This window comes from Microcebus murinus, chromosome 11 (genome assembly GCF_040939455.1).
Source record: "Microcebus murinus isolate Inina chromosome 11, M.murinus_Inina_mat1.0, whole genome shotgun sequence".
In the NCBI taxonomy this organism is placed as follows: domain Eukaryota; kingdom Metazoa; phylum Chordata; class Mammalia; order Primates; family Cheirogaleidae; genus Microcebus; species Microcebus murinus.
In genome coordinates this window covers 98,685,543-98,704,198 of record NC_134114.1, presented here as the reverse complement: position 1 = coordinate 98,704,198, position 18,656 = coordinate 98,685,543, and the positions used below count along the sequence as shown (strand labels likewise).

Below are 18,656 nucleotides of genomic sequence, written 5' to 3'. Positions count from 1 at the left end.
CCAGTTGCTAAGGTTTAATCATTAATGAGTAGAGGGTCTAAGCCAGGAACCCAGGTTATTCTCCAAGCCCCACATACCCACTGGGCGCCACCCAACCCCCAAGGCAGTCCTGGGTCTCTAATCTCTGCTTGGATGCAAATCCAGGCAGAGTCCTGCCAGGGGTCGGTCACTTCGGAGCACACCCCGCGCGCGGCGGGCCCGGGACTGGGCGCCGGCCACTGCCCGCGCCCCCTGCGGTCGCGTGAGCTCCCTCTGGGCGGCCGAGGGCGCGTTTCCAGCTGGAAACGCCCGGCCCCTCTGCGGCCTGCAGGCTGACGCCAGTCCCGGTGGGGCAGTGGGGTAGGACAGCGATGGGGACTCAGGCTGCAGTCAACTCCCGGAGCCTGTGTTCCCAGCTAGCTGCGACCGGCCCACCCCGGGTCGGGTCCCAGCCCCAGCAGGAGGGCCCTCTCGTCTCCATGCTGGCGGGGGAGGCGCGCTGCCGTCCAGCGCCTGGCGTTTAGAGGCCCCAGTCCCTGGTCCGGGGCTCGGCCAGGGCGGAGGGGGAGGGGCAGGGGCGGCTGCCTCCCCTCCCAAATCCGGTCCCTAACCGCCCCCTCCTCCGCCGTCTGCCGCTTTGTACAGGCAGTCAAAACAGAGCCAGCGGCCAACCGAGCGGGACGGGAAGCAACGCCGCCCCGCGCCTCGCCCCTCCAGCCGGCCCGGCCCCCTGCCCCCGCGGCCGCGGCCTCCCCCTTCCCACTCCTCTCCTCGCCCTAGCCTCGCCCCATCCCCCGCTCATTTCCTCTCGCACCCGGGCTCGCCAATCCCTCTTTCCAAGTCCCTCTTCCAGCCCGGCCTTCCTCTCGGGCTCGCCCCCCTTCTCCCCAGTCTCCGTCCTCTCCCCTCCCTTCGCCCTGCCCCCCTTCCTTCCTCTTCCCCTCCCCCAACCCTCGGGCCCCCCTTCCTTTCCACTCGGTCGCCCCCTTACTCTGTCCCCGCCCACTCTGAGCCGGCCCCGCGTCCCGGCTGCGCCCCACGTGTGGACGGCTGCGCCCCGGCCCCCACTGACAGCCGCCGCCGCGCCGCCCCGCCCCGCCGGGCCTCTAAAGCCCCGCGCCGCGCCCTCCCCGCGTCCAGCCTCCCGCCTGCGCCTCGCCGCCCGCTGGCCTCGGCCCCGCGCACCTCCGCCCGCCCCGCAGCCGCTGGCCGCGTCCCTGCCCGCGGGGCTCGGAGCGAGTGCGGAGGAGAGCCGCCTCTTCTGTGGGGACTTTTGTTTGCTTGCTTGCTTCTTTCTGGTGACTTCTGCAGCGCTCCCAGACCCGCGCCCCGAGCGCACGGGAATCCGCAAGCAGCTGCGTGCGGGCCCTTTTCTTTTGAGGTGCACGTTCTTTGTAACTTTACGCCGGGGCTGCTCGGGTTACTTTTGTAATTCCCGCCCCCGCCCGCTGGCCGTCCCCGAGTCGCTCGGGCCGTCGCCCGGGGAGGCGACGTGGACCGCGCGGAGCTGCCGGCTGCCCCTGGCGCTCCTCGCCGCCCCCGCGCTAGAGCCCGCGCCCCGCGTCCCGCGCCCGCGCGGCCAGGGCCCCGGCGCGGAGCCCGCCAGCGCGGGGAGCCCGAGCGCCGCAGCCCGCGGGCAGCGAGGGCTCGGTAGAGCCGGCGTCCCGCGCCGCGCGGGTCCGTCTTCCGTCGCCCTCCGCGGGTCTGGGGCCGCGCGCTCCCGGCGCCGGCGATGGGGAGACGGCGGCGGCTGTGTCTCCGGCCCTACTTCGTGTGGCTGGGCTGCGTGGCGCTCTGGGCGCAGGGCTCGGCCGGCCAGCCCCAGCCCCCGCCGCCCAAGCCTCCCCGGCCGCAGCCGCCGCAACAGGTCCGGCCCGCCGCGGCGGGCTCCGAAGGCGGCTTCGCGGCGCCCGAGTACCGGGAGGACGGGGCCGCGGCCAGCCGCGTCCGCAGGCGAGGACAGCAGGACGTGCTCCGAGGGTAGGTGGGCTGCGGCCTCGGCGTGGCCGCTTCGCATCCCGTGCCCGCCCCGCCCCGGGTGCTGGCGCTGAATCTGCAGCCCTCGGCCGGGAGGCGCGAAGCCCGGGACGCGCCCTGCCTCCCCGGCCCCGCGGCGGGCGCAGGAGAGCTCCCTCGGGCGGGCGGGCGGCGGGCGGGCGTGGGCAGAGGCCTGGGGCCGCGCCGCGGGGCGCCGTCCCGAGCCTTTTGTTTGCGGACGAGTGCGGGTTCCAGCTCGCCGTCCGGCGCCGCGCGCCTCCCTGGCCACGTCGGGCCAGAGAACCTTGGTCGAGGAGGGATGCATGGGGAAGGAGGCGAGGGTTTTCGGGACGGAATGTTCTCTTTGTTGTCTGCATCTGGAGGCTAGAATAATAGCAAATTATATGTTCCCACGTCGCTTTTCTCAGGCGAGGGAGGACAGAGGAAAGGGAATGCGTGCACGTTCCCGACCCTAACCCTTTACCTCGACCCCTCCCCCGCCGAGCCCAGGAACTTGAAGGGTAGTTTTGGCTTGTGCTTGTCTGGCGACCCTCCCGCTCGCCTGTGTGTCGCTGCGCCCTGTCCCTACGAGTGTGTGACCGCGCTTGTCCACCGCAGGCCCAACGTGTGCGGCTCCAGATTCCACTCCTACTGCTGCCCGGGATGGAAGACGCTGCCCGGAGGAAACCAGTGCATTGTCCGTGAGTGCTCGGCTGGGACGGCAGCGCGGGCAGGCTGGGCCCGCCGCACGCCGACCTCTCCCACTCAGCCGTTGGGACACAGTTGCATTTGAAGTCAAGGGGCCACAGCCACACTGCAGTGGTAACCGGGACACAGCCGCAGGCGAAGGGCGGGGCAGAAGCAGCCGGCGTGCGCCCGCGTAAACCCGCGTGCACACTCTTTGAGGGCAGTGATAATTAAGGCTCCAAAGAGACTTGGAAGTTTTATCTTTCTGTGTCTATCCATACAAACTGAACAGGGGGTAAAGCAATTCCCTAGATAACTCAAACCGACTCTTCCCTTAAAAAGTCCAGATAAGACCACAAAATTATTAGGTAAAGAATCTGGCTTTTGACTCTGCCTGAAGTTTAAGCCTAATGAAGATCAAGCTTTCTTAGTTTATACAAAACCACTTTATTATCTCTGGTTTCATCTCAGCAGCCACATAACCTACATATGAAAGAAGTGCTCTCACGAATTTAGAGTTGGCCGAAGTTAACAAAATTTTTAAAGGAGAGGACTCTTCTAGGTGGCTTGACTTTTTTCCCCCCGTTTTGGAAGACATTTAAATTTAGGGTTTCCAGATCCCAAATTTCATAGTGTACAGTAGATTTAAAAAATCTGAATATTAGAACTTGAAAAGCTCTGCATATTTGACCTTGAAAGTTTTAGTTATTTTATTCAGTTTCCAAAGTGTATATCCATCTCTCCAAGTTATTTGGAGAGCTGATTAGTTATCACCCTCAAAGTCATGGAATCTGGGATGTCTTCTTTAACATGCCTGTGAATTTGTGACTTGAAGTGTGACTTGGTTTCCCCTGGGTGCTCATATAGCACAGTCAGGTTTGTCTTGCTGGGAGGAGAGCCAGGTATCATGGACATACATTCATTTAGAGCTAGTTCTGACTTTAGATTAACCTCCATGTTCTCCAGGGAAAAAAATAACCATGCAACTGAGAACAGAGAAAAAGGGCAAGACACACTATCTAAGGGATAATAAGGATGTAGTGGCATCTCTGACTCTATATTTATTGGTTTTGTGGGTTTAAGACGGACCCTTAATGTTATGCTGGGCAGTTTTTAAAAAGGAATGAAATCTCAAGTGTAGGAAAGACTAGTTTCTTCTTCCTAATGTTTTCTACCCTAAAATCCCACAATCTCCAGTGATGAAGCAAAAATAGGAAACAACTATGTTCTTTAAAGCATAAATATTTTAAATAAACTCTCTGATTATAAGGCTTTCCTTTTATTTTTTTATAAGTGAAAAAGGAGAGAGTATTGCATTGTTTTCTTTCCAACATAGAAGTCATATGCGTGGCATTTATAGAGGGTTCATTCACTCTTTCAGGCCAGTAGGGCATTGTCCATTATTGTGGCTGCTTTAAACTTACATGGTTTTCTAGAATCCTTAAACAGCTAACGTCACTCACCACACACCTGCCATACTAGCTGGGAGTGACTTAGGCTCTGCGGAAAGTCTGACTCACTAAATGTAATGAATGTGACTGCCATTATTGAGTTGGAGAGCAGCCGAGGAGAAGGGATTGGTTTATGGTATGTGTTGAAAATCTGTAAAGTCAGATTTTATTGGATCAGTGTGGAATGGGAATTCCAGAGAGCAGAGCCTTCCATACTATTTGCAATAGAAGTATATGCATTGCCCACTGAGTGTTAGCTTTAGATACTTTTGGTCTTTGAGTAACATTGTGCCCTTTACTTGTTTAGAAGGTCAGCTTTAAAAATCTCAGGATAACAGTGACTTTAGTAGCCTGCATTTCTACTACTTGAAATATTTGGGTGCTTATGAGATACCTTGTAAATTACATGTGTCAGAAATCCATAAAAAAAGTATAAACTGAAATGATCCTTGTATCTCTGAGAAACATTTACAACACTTATGTCAACAGGTATCTACAAAACTATTATTAGCACATTAAAAATTCAAATACCTGAGAATATAATACAGGGTACAAAATAGAGGGAGAATGTATTCTATTGCATGAATCTCACCTAAGTTTAACAGACTGCATTCAATTTTGTTCAATTATTTTGATATTGAAAATGATAATATATGGAGGAAATAAGCAAACTAAAACCGTCATAAGTGCAAAACCAAGAATTTTAATTCCAGGATTTCCTGATAATGAATTAAGAAACCTATTAATATATTTTTTGAATTTATCTATATCTCACCATTTATCAGAAGAAAAACTCTGAGGCAGTTTACAAAGAAGTAGTAAAACACAAATAAAAAAAGAGGACCAAAGATTAATTTTTTCATACATTCATACTTCAGCATTCTATGTAGAAAGATATAAGAATGGTCAACTTTTAGAATTATAATCTGTTTGGCTTTGACCAGGTTTCATGAGGAAAAGATACTAAAAGGAAAATGTATTTCTCACAGTGCTGGAAATCTAATGCGTTTTGATTTGAGTCTGTATGTTTTTTTTGTTATTGTTCTTAGTTGTAGCCTGAAAAGATCGCTGAAGTACTCCCAAAGTTCCAAATATTTGTTTCCAAAAGGATGGAATTAACTTTGTTACTTTGCATTTTTAAAAATTTTCCTAGAATATGAAACAATGAAAAAGTTTTCTTATTATTTATTGTGAGATGCTGGGAACAGCATTTTTACCAGTGGAATAGCGGTGGGATGGGATGGGCTTGGATTTACAGCATTTGAGATCTGAAGAGACATGAGAACATTCCAACACAGTCCATTTATATTATGCTGCCAGTGAGAAAGCTGAACACACAAGCGGTGTGGTTTTCCAGAACACCCAGCAGATCAGTGGCAGAGTGAGAATGCCACCTCAGCCCTCTTGGGCACCATGTACCGTTCACATGGCCATGAGACTTCTCCCAGCATCACTGAGGCCCAGCACCTAGGTCTTCTCTCCCTTTCCCTTTTGTATTTCTGGGCTTATGATCTTAGTTAATGATTGTGGGAGGGGCAGATACTCAGCTGAGGTGTACTATAGTCTGAGGGAGGTGTGGGGTGAAAGGGCCTAAACATTTGTTTCTCACTGGCTCAGAGTTACACAGTACAGACCTGTAGCCATGACTGGTACCTGTTTGGGAGTGCCCAATCTCCAGCCCATCAAACCTTCACTGAATTTAGGATGTGGGTGGGGGTGCTTTGTGTCTTACCTAAGCCTAGTCTAAATATCTACCTGCTGGAGTGGAGGGGGCTTTGAAATAAAATAATATTTTAATGAAAATTCATCACTGAGAAGTTATCGGTGATCAAAAACTCTAGTACATTTAAGAAGTAATAACCGCCTGCATGTAGGGAACCGTATTCTTGCCTCAAACGAGTGACACCATGATCCATGGCACTGTTTTCATTTATAAGGAGTTCTGATGGAGATGCTGGCCATGTACATGGAGGTCAAAAGGCCATTTGGAGAAGGAAAACAATCATCAAGTTAGTTGGCTTCTGTGGAAAATTTTCTTTCCATTATTAGGGGTCCTGGATCTTTGTGAAACTTGTGGGACTCCTCCTTAGCAAAGGGTACATGTGCACATTGGCATGAGTGTTAGTAGCCAGATTCAAGGTGTTCATGGACTCTGTTCTTGTCTTTATACATCCAGCCATGGAGCAGGAATGCACACGGCCTTTGGGCTCAAAGAGAGAATTCAGTTGTGGGCAATAGAGATAAATCACTCAGCTCCTAAATGAACTGAGTCTACATATGGGAGGAACTTCCCATTTGAAGGCACTTGGCTACAGGTTTGAAGTGTCTATGGTATGTGCTGTGTCAGTGAGCCAAGCATTCTTTGCTGTAATGACCCTCATACCTTTGTGTTCATTGGAGGTCACAGCTGTGGGAAGCTTTGACTCTACCCCTATCAAAATGTCTGAGCAGCAGGAATAAGCTAGGTTGTAGAGATACTATGGGGGAAGAAAGGCTGCAGGAAGGACACAGGGAATTATTGAGGGGACAGAGATTGATGATGGGGCAGGTCAGATGCCAGTCGGGCAGGAATGCGCACAGAACCCCTGCAGGTTGGCCAAGTCATTCGGGCCTGGGGTCTTTGCCTGAGTCCGTTTCATATTTTCTTTCCCTTTGAGGGTCCTTTGCCCGGTGGGCTGTGTTTTCTTTAGGTTTCTTCACCTCTCCCAGCTCCCTAAGATCAAGACTGTCTTCTCTTGGTGAATTCTGCATTTAAAATCTCAGTCTTGAATGGAAGAGACAACCTGTATTGATAAGATGGTTAAAGAATTAGGATTATGGAATTTGAAATAGGTTCGTTTGTTTGCACATTATCATAAGGATACTTATAAGACTCATTCCCATGTCAGCCATGGGTAATTTCATTGTGTATCTGATGTTAGAGATTTTATTTTATTCTTATTTGGGTTTTTTGTTTGTTTGTTTGTTTTTTGAGACAGAGTCTTACTCTCTTGCCCAGGCTAGAGTGCAGTAGCATCATCATAGCTTACTGCAACTGCCAACTCCTGGGCTCAAGTGATTCTCCTGCCTCAGCCTCCAAGTAGCTTGGGCTATAGGTGCTCACCACCATGTCCAGCTAATTTTTCCATTTTTGGTAGAGAAGAGGGTCTCACTTTGTTGTTAAAACTGGTCTCAAACTGCTAGCCTCAAGTGATCCTCCTGCCTCAGCCTCCCAAAGTTCTAGGATTACAGGCATGAGACACTGCACCCAGCCTGAAGTTAGTCATTTTTACATCACATATTTTATATCTTGGTTTTATTGTTTTAAATATAGCTTTCTTGTTTTGTAAATAAACTATGGTTTATTATATAATTATTCATTTGCTTTCATATTGTGTTTTCTACAGCAATTTGCAGAAATAGTTGTGGAGATGGGTTTTGCTCACGTCCTAACATGTGTACTTGTTCCAGTGGCCAGATATCACCAACCTGTGGATCAAAATCAAGTATGTTTCTTGTATGTGGTCTTCTTTGCTTCATTTTCCTTAAGGTTTTGAGTAAATTCTAAATGTCCTTTTCAATGAGGATATAAATCTATGATTATTTTCCTTACAAACTAGGTCCGTGTTAATATTTGGAGTAAAAATCTTTACTTACTTGGCTAAGTTGTTTACTTAGTGGCTTAGTTGTTGCCTCAAATGGGTAATTTTTTTCAGTAATAAAAAATGCCTTAATCCTGGTCCAGAAGGTATATTTTTATGCATTAGAATAGCCAGGATTTAGTGGAGAAGAAATTCTTTTTGAATAATAGCTATAACTTAACTAGGTTTTACTATGTTCCAGGTGCTATTTTAAGTGTTTGACCATATTACTTTAGTTAATTCTCACATTGATATTATGAGATACTGTTACAACTTCATTTTACAGAGTAAGAAAGTGAGGCACACATAAGTTAAGTGTCCAAGGAAACATAGACTTGAATTCAGTGTTCTGATACCTAAGTCTGGAGTCTCAAGCATTAGGCTATATTTATCGCCTTTGCTTAACCATGCAGCCCATGTCCTGTTTTGTGGGTTATCTAAGGGAGGAGGATTGGGAAGACATCAGATATTTATTGAGTATGGACTAGATGCTTTACACATATTATCCAGTTTTGCTTTACACATATTAATTCCCAACAACTCTTTAAGATAACTATAACAATAGACTAAGATTCTGTTATTCATGACCCAGTTAGAAATTGTTGGGTTTTTAAGACTCAAGATTAATCTTTTAGGCCGGTGTTTAAGATAACATTATAACAAGGAAGAAGCAGATATTGTTTCATTACTCAATAATTAAATAACTGCTTTAAATCTGCCTCAGACTCCTGTGATTCTTACATTTTAAACATTTCTTTCTACAGAATTTCCCTGTTTCCCTAAACAAACATGATACAGAGTCTCTCTGACTCACGAGTAAGATTCAAGATTCATATAACAAATGTCATTATCTTCTTTCAAAACTCCTGATGAAAACTCTAGTTTTACTTTCTTTAACTATAATCTGCCATTTCCCCAGCTTTTTAAAACTCATCATTCAAATTCATGGAGACTTTCTTGGTCATCCTGATCAGCATGTGTCTTCAACTGCTTACCTGAACCTCTTTTCCTTGTCTGATTACCTGGGAGGTGCCCTTGACCATACTATGGATATTTAGTTTATAGTTTTATAACTCTCAACACACACTATAATTTGGGTCATCATTTTATAGTTTTTGTTGTTGCTCTTTGCAGTTCAGCAGTGCAGTGTGAGATGCATGAATGGTGGGACCTGTGCAGAGGACCACTGCCAGTGCCAGAAGGGATACATTGGAGCTTACTGTGGACAACGTAAGGAACACCAGGATAGTCTTTATTTATTAGAAATAATTATTTAGTGGGTATTTCTTATTAAGTTGTAATTTAAGATTTCATAAAGCCTTTGATCCTTTGAAAAAACAATTTTATGTAAAAAGCCATACCTTATAACTGAATTTCTAATTTATATCCTATAAGGATTTTTTCTAATTCTTTTAAAACTTTTAGAGTATTGATGTTGTCAAATACCACTAGTGCTTTATTAAATTTGACACATATCATGGGTTTTCTTTTATTTACTTGTTTCCTTTTATTTAGCTCCATAAAACATATATACTTTCCTGAAAAAATGGTGAGGTTTTCTGTGATCTCTTTCTTTCTCTCCTCTTTTTCCTATTCTCCTCCTCCTATAAATATGATTTTTTTAAGGATTTCTCAAAATTAACTTCAGGAGAGCCAATCTCATAAATTGTCCTTTGCTCAAATACATTTAATACCAAAGTCCAAGGCTGTGAAATGACGTTTTTAAATCAGATGCCATCATGTGAGGGACTGTGGTCCCGCCAAGCTGCTCTCACGCTCCTCACAGCTGTCCTGTGCGAATTGAGACATGAACTTTGAGCAAGGACGTGAGGGTTATAGTTCCTGAAGTGTGACACATCACTGGGGGTTACTTCTGGTTACTGTCACCTAAACTGTGGGACTTTTATTGGAATGCATATGTCTTCAAGTATGGTTGAATAGGAAGACATGATGCTAGAGAAAGTTGAATCACAAATAGTAGGAAAGTCCCTTTTCACTTAATTGGCATCTCATCAGATGCAGAGTCTAGGTTCCGTGTTAATCTTCAAGGCTTCTCTAAGAATTGCTTGTCTCCTTTTTTAACATAGAAAAACCAAGTCTTAGGTATATAAGAATATCTAGCTTGTTATTAATTAACATTATTTTATTTTTATTACAGTTTTAAAATTTTCTTAATTGTGGTTAAATATACACATAACAAAATTTACCATTTTTACCATTTTCTCTCTCTCTTTTTTTCATTTCAGAATACTATGGGGGTATAAATGTTTTGATTACATCAATTGCTTTTGTACTGCTTGAGTCAAAGTTATAAGTGTGCCCATCACCCAGATAGTGTACATTATACCCGTTAGACATGACTTTACCCATCCCCTCCTCCCACCTCCCACCTGCATGATTTCCGTTGAATTTTACTTCTGTCTGTGTACATGAATGCTGATTGGTTAGTTCCTATTTAATAGTAGGTACATGTGGTGTTTGTTTTTCTTTTCTTACAATAATTCACTTAGGAAGATGGTTTCCAGTTACATCCAGATTGTTGCAAAAGGTATTAATTCAATTATGGCTGAGTAGTATTCCATGGTGTACATATACCACATTTTATTAATCCACTCATTACTTGATAGGCACTTGGGTTGATTCCTCATCTTTGCAATTATGAATTGTGCTATAGTAAATATTATAGTGCAAGTGTCTTTTTGATAAAATGATGTTTTTTCCTTTGGGTAATAACCCAGTAGTAGAATTGCTGGATCAAATGGTAGGTCTACTTTTTGTTCTTTGAAGAATCGCCATACTATTTTCCATTGAGGTTGCGCTAGTTTGTAGTCTCACTAACAGTGTATAGGTGTTCCTATCTCTTCATATCCACGCCAGCATGTATTGTTTTGGGACTTTTTGATAAAAGCCATTCTCACTGGGGCTAGGTGATATCTCATTGTGGTTTTAATTTGCACTTCTCTGATGATTAGTGATGTTCAGCATTTTTTCATACATTTTTGTAGGCCATTAGTCTAACTTCTTTTGAAAAGCTTCTGTTCATGTCTTTTGTCCACTTTTTTATGGAATTGTTTTACTTTTTTTTCTTGCTGATCTGCTTGAGTTCTTTGTGGATTTTGGTTATCAGCCCTTTATTGGATATATAGCATGCAAATATTTTCTCCCATTCTGTAGGTTGTCTGTTTGCTCTATTGATTGTTTCCCTGGCTGTGCAGAAGCTTTTTAATTTAATTAAGTTCCATTTATTTATTTATATTGTTGCTGTGATTGCCCTTGCAGTATTTTTCGTAAATTCTTTGCCTAAGGCTGATATCCAAATGAGTTTTTCCCAAATTTTCTTCTAGAATTCTTATGGTTTCATGTCTTAGATTTAAGTCCCTTATCTATCTTGAATTAATTTTCATGAAAGGTGAGAGGTGCAGATCTTGTTTCAATCTTCTGCATGTGGCTATCCAATTTTCCCAGCATCATTTATTGAATAGGGATTATTTTCCCTAGTGTATATTCCTGTCTACTTTGTCAAAGATCAGATGGTAATGGATGCTTTTATACCTGGGTTCTCTCTTCTAAAGACATTGGTCTATGTCTTTATTTTTGTGCCAATACTATGATGTTTTGGTTACTGTAGCCTTGTTGCATAGCTTAAAGTCTTGTAAAGTGATGCCTCCAGATTTGTTCCTTTTGCTCAAGGTTGCTTTGGCTATTTGGGCTCTTTTCTGATTCCATTTTTAACCATTTTTAAGTGTAAAATTTAGAGATATTAAGTGCATTTACATTGTTGTGCAACACATTACCACCATCCAGCTCCATAATTTGTTCTATATTGTAAAAATGAAACTCAGTACTCATTAAATAATAAACTCCCATTTCCCTCTCTTCCCTGCCCCTGGCAACAACCATTCTACTTTCTGTCTCTATGAATTCGACTACTCTAGGTACTTCCTATAAGTGTAATCATGCAGTATTTGTTCCTTTTTGATTGACTTATTTTATTTGGTATAATGCCAAGGTTCATCCATGTTGTGGCATGTGCTAGAATTTCCATCATTTTAAAGGCTGAATAATATTTCATTTGTGTGTATATACTATATTTTGTTTATCTGTTCATCTGTTGATGGACATTTGACTAGCTTCTACCTTTTGGCTATTGTAAATAATGCTGCTACGAACATGCATTTACAAATATATTTTTGGGTCCCTGCTTTTAGTTCTTTTTGGTATGTACTCAGAAGTATAATGCTGGATCATAGGACAATTCTATTTTTAATTTTTTAAGGAGCTGTCATACTGTTTTCCATAAGAGCTATACCATTTTTCATTCTCACTAGTAGTGCACAAGGGTTCCAACTTATCTACATTCTTGCCAATACTTCTTATTTATTTTTTTGTTTGTTTTTATGATAACCATCCTAATGGGTGTGAAGTGGTATCTCATTGTGGTTGTTGCAGTTATTTTTAAGGTTTCCTTCTAGTTGGAGTGGTTATAGCTTTCTTAAGTTTTCTTTTAAAAATTTTTATATAAAACAGGTGAATCAATTTTAAAAAAAATATTCTCCTAAGATCAGGAGTAGACTAACTTTTTCTGCAAAGAACAGATAGTAAATGTTTGAGACCTTGCTTTCTCTGTTGCAAATACTCAACTCTGCCACTGTAGTGCAAAGGAGACCATAAACAGTATGTAAATGAAAGAGCTAGGGTGTGTTTCAGAAAAATTATTGCTGAAACACTTTATAGACACTGAGACTTGAATTTCATGCGATTTTCACTTGTCATAGAATATTCTTTTGATTTTTCAACCTCTTAAAAATGTCAAAACCCCTCTTAGCTCATGGACAGTACAGAAACAGGCAGTCGGCATAGTTTGCAGACCTGTTGTGGGGGTAGTTCTCAGGTATGACAAAAGCTATTAACGTAATCTGAGATTGACTGCAGTTTGGAAAATGTAGTATTAAAACATTTAAGAGAATACAGTACATTGAGGCCAGTTTTCTAGCAAGAAAAGGAGCAGCCAGTGTAATAACTTCTCCAGGTTAGGGTTGGCCAGAGAAGAGCAGGAAAGAGTGTGTATGTGTGTGTTTTCTTGAAGGTTGTGCAGAACCACCTCGGGTAGGTGTGTCTCTTCCTGCTCTTCACACAGGAATGGGAACCTAGGGGATGGAAAGTACTTGCATCTTCTAGAGGAAGTGCTGTGATGTTCTTCTGCCCTGGTGTCAAACTGTCCTAAGGCCACCACACTTACCAGTTAGGGGAAAGCCAAAGGCACAGGGTCAGAAAATCAGCATATTCCTGGAAATTTGTTCCTTAGGGCTGTCTCACGGGATGAAATCCTCTTCATCTAATGTTTATCTTAGGGGTGGTAGAACATAATGGTATAAGCAAAATATGCACCTAACAAAATTCATTAGTCAGCAAGGTATAAGGTGTAGGTGTGATAACTAGTAGCTAGCAGCATAAGAAAAGGCTTGAGAAAGACACTCTCTAAGTTGTCTTATATGGAAAGAGTATTACAATACTGGCAACAAAGTAGCAGATATAACTGTTTTCAACATAATGAATCCAGAATAGTCCTGGTAATATGTTTGCTTAAATGGGGATCATCAAAACATTTAAACTGCTTAGCTGCTGTCCCGGAAACGTAGACAGCGCCCTTTAGAAAGCGTTCTTCCATTTCATCCAGCAACGCTGATTGAGTGAGTGCTGTGTCCTGCACCGTGTAAGACGCTGAGAGCAGGTCATTAAACAGGCGAGATGATGTCTTGTCCACACAGAGCTTACAGTCTGGTAGAAAAGACAGTTAATAAGTAAAAAGGCAAATATCTAATAGAAATGTAGGTAATGAGAAGTTTTAGGAGAAGAATAAAACAAGGGCAAGGGGAGAGAATCTGAGTCAGGATCTGCAGTTCTCTGCTCTTTTCCATCAGGGGTCTCTGAGCAGGTGACATTTGAACACAGACCTGAATCTGTGCTTTTAGGTCTGTGGGACAAGTGTTATTGGCAGAGGGAAAAGCAAATGTAAAAGATCTACAGTGGGAAAAGGCTCTGTGATTTTGAAAACAACAAGATAACTCACGTTCTTGTAGTAAAGTGGGGAAGAAAGATGATGATAGTGTATGGCCTTATGGGCCTAGGAACAAAATTTGGACTGTGCCATAAAAATTATGAGTAATCACTGAAGCATTTTGAACAGTAGTGTGATGTGATAGGATCGATATTCCGAAAAAAAAAAAAAAATCATTCTGGCTTCTGCGTTAAGACTGGGTTATAAGAGAGCAAAGAGAAGGGCCAGCTCACACCTCGCCGTGCGGGGGAGGGGGCCCAGCTGTGGGGTGAGGGTGTGATGAGAGCCTGGGCGGAGCTTGTGCTTTGGAGATAGACTCTGTGGAAGGCAGTGTGTGCTGACAGGCCAGGTGTGGTGGGTGCATGAAATAGGAGAAGGAAATAGTAAAAGCAAGATCTGAAGTGCCAGTGAGAGGGTTTTGGTGGAGCTCTTGGATGAATGGTGATGTCATTTTCTGGTATGAGAAAGACTGAATGAGGAGTGGGCCAGGCAGGAGGTGAGGGGCAGAGGACAAGAGTTCTGTTTTGGAGCTATTAGTTTGAGACGTCTGTTAGACTTCCACATGGAAAGATCTATGAACTGCGATCTAGGGAGAGTGGACAGAAAGATACAAATTTGGTAGCATATGGATTAGATTTTTGTGTAGGTAGTGTTTAAATCAGAATTCTGGGTAAAGATTGGTAGGAAGTTGTTGTAGATAGAGAAGAGAAGAGATTGAAGCCAGAGCCCTGATGCAGCCCAGTATTTTGAGGTGAGGAAGAGAAGTCACCAAGAAAGAGTGGAAAAGAATGACAACAGAACAGAATGAGAAGTGGAGGAGTGTGGTGTCCTGAAAGACAAAGGACGAAAGCAGCACCAACAGTAAAGATCTCTGTAGACCTGTGTCAGAGCAATAGGCTTTTGTTACTTTCCTCTTTTTCACATTTTATCCTGGTTTAGAAGGCTGTTTTCATCTAATACCTTGGTGTAGAAGCAAGGATCCCAGTTTCAAATCTGACTTATGCCCACGTATCTGTACCTCTGCTGAATGGTACAGAAATCTGTCTGATAAAAATGTGTACCTGTCATACTACCTAGCACAGATTAAGTGTTCAGTAAATACCTGTTGAACAAAAATGTTCTTTACATATCTGAGCTTCTGCAGTACCTGATCAGCATTCCGTGTCACAGGCTGGTCAGTGTAAAAACGGTGCCTTCCCTTCTGCCCAGGCTGTGGTGGGCAGCTGAGAAACCAGCCCATATTTCCCTCTATCATGCGTCTTTTTCTCCCATGCCTTTTGCTTTACTTCCATACTAGGTGGAAGTATTTTTTTACACCCTGGGTGGTCAGCATTCCTTCCACAGTGGAAATTTAGGCATTTTCAAGTTTCTTTCCAACTCCAGTTGAAATAGAAATTAGTTTCCATTCTGTTTCGATACCAAACAAGTTATTTTATAAAATACCTTTTAGCATAATTCATTTGAAAGAAAGAAATTCATCTCTTTTATTTTTGCTTCTACTTTTATCTGTATTTCCTGCTTCTCTTCTTTTTCGTGTAAACTTTGAGTGCTACAGAACAAGCCTTGTGTTTTGTACAAATGTTCTGTAGTGAAAAAGAGGATGGGAAGTCAGAATGTAGAACAGCACAATGTGCAGCCACTGCGCACTTTGTCTTCCACATCATTTTATTGAACCCTAAAGCTTCTGTGGAGTGGGAACTATTTACTATCTTCTGCAGGCGGGCAAGCTGAGGATCGGAGATGGTGTGGCTAGAAGGTGCTGGGAGCAGCACTGCTCGCTGTCTGTCCACCGTGCCGTCTGCCTTGCAGAGCAGCAGAAAAGTGCAGTTAGACCTCGGCATGGCGCGGGCTTTGTGGGTCCCCACAGTGAGGGGAACACTGCAGCGGGTGGGGCTCGGGCAGCCGGCCCTTGTCCTGGAGAGCCGCTCCCGCATGGCCCGTAGGGATGCGAGCCGGTGACGGATCGGTCGGTCCCAGCCTTTTGTTTATGGAATCCCTTTACATTTTTTAAAGTTATTGAAGGACTCAAAGATCTTTCATCTGCATGGATTCTATTGATATTTATAATATTAGATATTAAAACTGACATTTTAAAAAAACATTTATTTATTTATTCATTTAAAGATAGCAGTAAACTCCTGTTACATGTTAATGTAAATATTTTGATGAAAAATAGCCATATTTTCCAAACCTCTAAAAAATTGAGTGAGAAGGGAGGCATTGTCTGTCCGGCCCGGATGGGTTAGAGTAGGTTTAACCTGGTCATAGATCAGTCCTTTCCCAGAGGAGCCGGGGTTTATTCAGCTCTATTCTCCTACCTGGCGTTTGCAGACTCTGTTTTGGAAAACAGAGAAAAAGCCCTTCTCGGCCTTAGCCAAGGGTGGATGCCGAGGGCCGCAGTCAGTGGCAGAGGCAGACTGCTTTCCCCACCCATGCCTTTTTAAACTCGTGTAGTGATGAGAGAACACATCTGGGCAAGTGGCTTTCATTTAAATTTCCTACACCTTGACAGCACTTAAAGAAAATTTCTCACGTGTTAATTAATCACATTAGACTAGGGTTGCCCTTTTGCAGTATAGCTTTTTAACAGTTGAAATCTTCAAGTCCTGATAGTCGTTGCTGCAGAATTACACACTGCTTAGAACAAGTTCTCTGATGTGTTTTGTTTTCTTCCGTCTTCCTGTCCACTTGCATCTTTCTCATTCTCCTCTTGTCTTTATCCCTTTCCTTTATGTTGTATATTTACTCACATAATTTACTGCCCACCCCTTACTTTCAAGGCCATGAGTTGGAACTGAACTGGGGACAGGTGAAGATGCAGAAAGGTGCAGTCCACAGGGAGATGTGCTGGCGCCACGGCGCACAGAACCATGCCTTCTACTGACGCATACATGTCAGACTAGTTGTAAGGCCACTGCACATTGGTGCTTTAGGACAAAGCTATCTTTTGTTTCCAAGTGCATTTTAGTCTTACTACCATCGGCAGAACAGACATCACTCCGTGCATTCTGGACGATGGTAGGTAAACCAGTTTAATATTCCTGGGAAGGAAGTAGCAGCATTATTGCACTTTTAGATTTCCATATACTTATTGACCTTCCCAGTTTTGATATGTGCCACACTCAAAATGCACATAAATGTGTTTTTCCCCCTCAATTTCCTCTAATTTGAAATAATTAATGTCCTTCAGCTCTGTTTCTGGGAAACAAGTTTTAGGATATAATCCTTTTTGTTGATAAGGACAGAGTCTTTGACCAGGTTGGGTGGGTTGGGAGACAAACTCTCAGCATCTTCTCTTAGAGAAGACAAGGTTCTTGAGTTCGGCTGCCCTCGTGATGGATGGAGGGACACTTAAGTTTCCAGGATTCTAGCGAGGGCTCTCTGAGGCCTGGGTCACAGTGTGTGGCAGTGCAGCAGGGAGCAGCTCAGGCTGGGTTCTGGCCTACTGGCTCCCTGTGGGCCCTCCAAACCCCAAACCACGGTCTCCCAGGTCACAGGTATAAAGGAACGAAGAGAATGCGTGCTGTGTGTTTGTCATTATTTTGAAGCAATTTAAACTGTGGGCTAATTTCATATGAAAGAGCTTACTGTGTTGACACAGTTTCCCTTCTCTTTTATGACCTGCACGTGGTCTGCAAACATTGGTTACTTCTCTTGGCATTTTACGCTAAAGTTGATGGTATTTTCCCCCCACTTGTCACTTTTTTTTTCTGGCTTCCTTTTCTTCTCTGAGTTTCTTGCTTTTCCCTTTCTTGCCATATCTTCTTTATTTTTCTGTATCACATTTTCCCCTCCTGCTCCCTCTCCCTGTTACCTAAAGTCAGCCTCCTTTTTCCTTCATTTGCCCATATTTATTCACTTCCTTACCTACAAAGAGATAGGTTATAGGGTTAATAGAAATAAAATAAAGGATTGAACAATTATATTCTGACTATCTGAGCATCAAAGCCAGCCAATCCTTGTGATTCTGATTTAAAACAAAAACCTTTTACCAAATGCTTTCTTAACAATTACTGAACTGTGTACACTTTTGTCTCAATGTACACCTAAGCATATTAACTTAAATTTATGATCTGAAGTATAACTTGTATCTTAGAGATGTGATTTAATGGAAGATCTTTGGGCAGCATCACTGCACTACTGTATGCTATTTGGAGATGTCCTGTATAATGAGCTTCTTGCTGTCTTTGTGTGCAGCTGTCTGTGAAAATGGGTGTCAGAATGGTGGACGTTGCATTGGACCCAACCGCTGTGCTTGTGTTTATGGATTTACTGGTCCACAGTGTGAAAGAGGTAAGAAAAGAAACAAGAAATGAGAGCCTCACTTTAAAGAAGCCCATTTTATTGAAAAAATGTGTAATTTTTTATTTAATGAAAATTATTCTAATGAAATAATATTTTACTCTTTTTTGATTATGTCCATAAATTGAATGGTAGGGTTTTGAGACATAGCAGCAGATGCATCTCAGTTTTTCCCACCAGAGTGGTCTCAGTTTGGGAGGCCAACTCTGGAGCTATGGCTCTAGGGAAATACTGAATGAGAGACTGATGGCTAATTTGAATGATGTGCTTATTAATTCAAATTGGAAGTCACTATTGGGAGTACTGTTTCTGTTAGAAAAAGAAATAGTGTCAGGATGTCCTTTGCTTCAAAACTCACAAAATATGACATATATTTTTTCTAAGCAATAAGGAAATATATTTAATAACAAAAAATCCAGAGCTAGTGGGCTTCAGGTAGGGTGTGATTAAGGCTTTACTCTGTTGTGCTATGTTTCTTGGCTCTGCTCTCCTTCGTGTTTCAGTTTTTGCCCTACCCTGGAGTTCTTTGTGGTTGTAAAATGGCTGTCCGCAGTCCCTGAGGCAGCATGCTTCTTGATCATC

The 18,656-nt window shown here is 43.7% G+C and overlaps 1 protein-coding gene across 1 annotated transcript in view; it reads left to right on the top strand.

The window, feature by feature from the left end:
- Positions 1–1,711: 1,711 nt before the first annotated feature.
- The window catches only part of FBN2 (fibrillin 2), a 284,415-nt gene continuing 267,470 nt past the window's right edge, over positions 1,712–18,656 (top strand). Inside the window, exons 1-5 of the mRNA XM_076008344.1 lie at positions 1,712–1,959; positions 2,575–2,657; positions 7,481–7,579; positions 8,849–8,944; positions 17,970–18,065. Coding sequence (XP_075864459.1) covers positions 1,712–1,959; positions 2,575–2,657; positions 7,481–7,579; positions 8,849–8,944; positions 17,970–18,065 — 622 coding nt within the window. The remainder of the gene's footprint in view (positions 1,960–2,574; positions 2,658–7,480; positions 7,580–8,848; positions 8,945–17,969; positions 18,066–18,656) is intronic.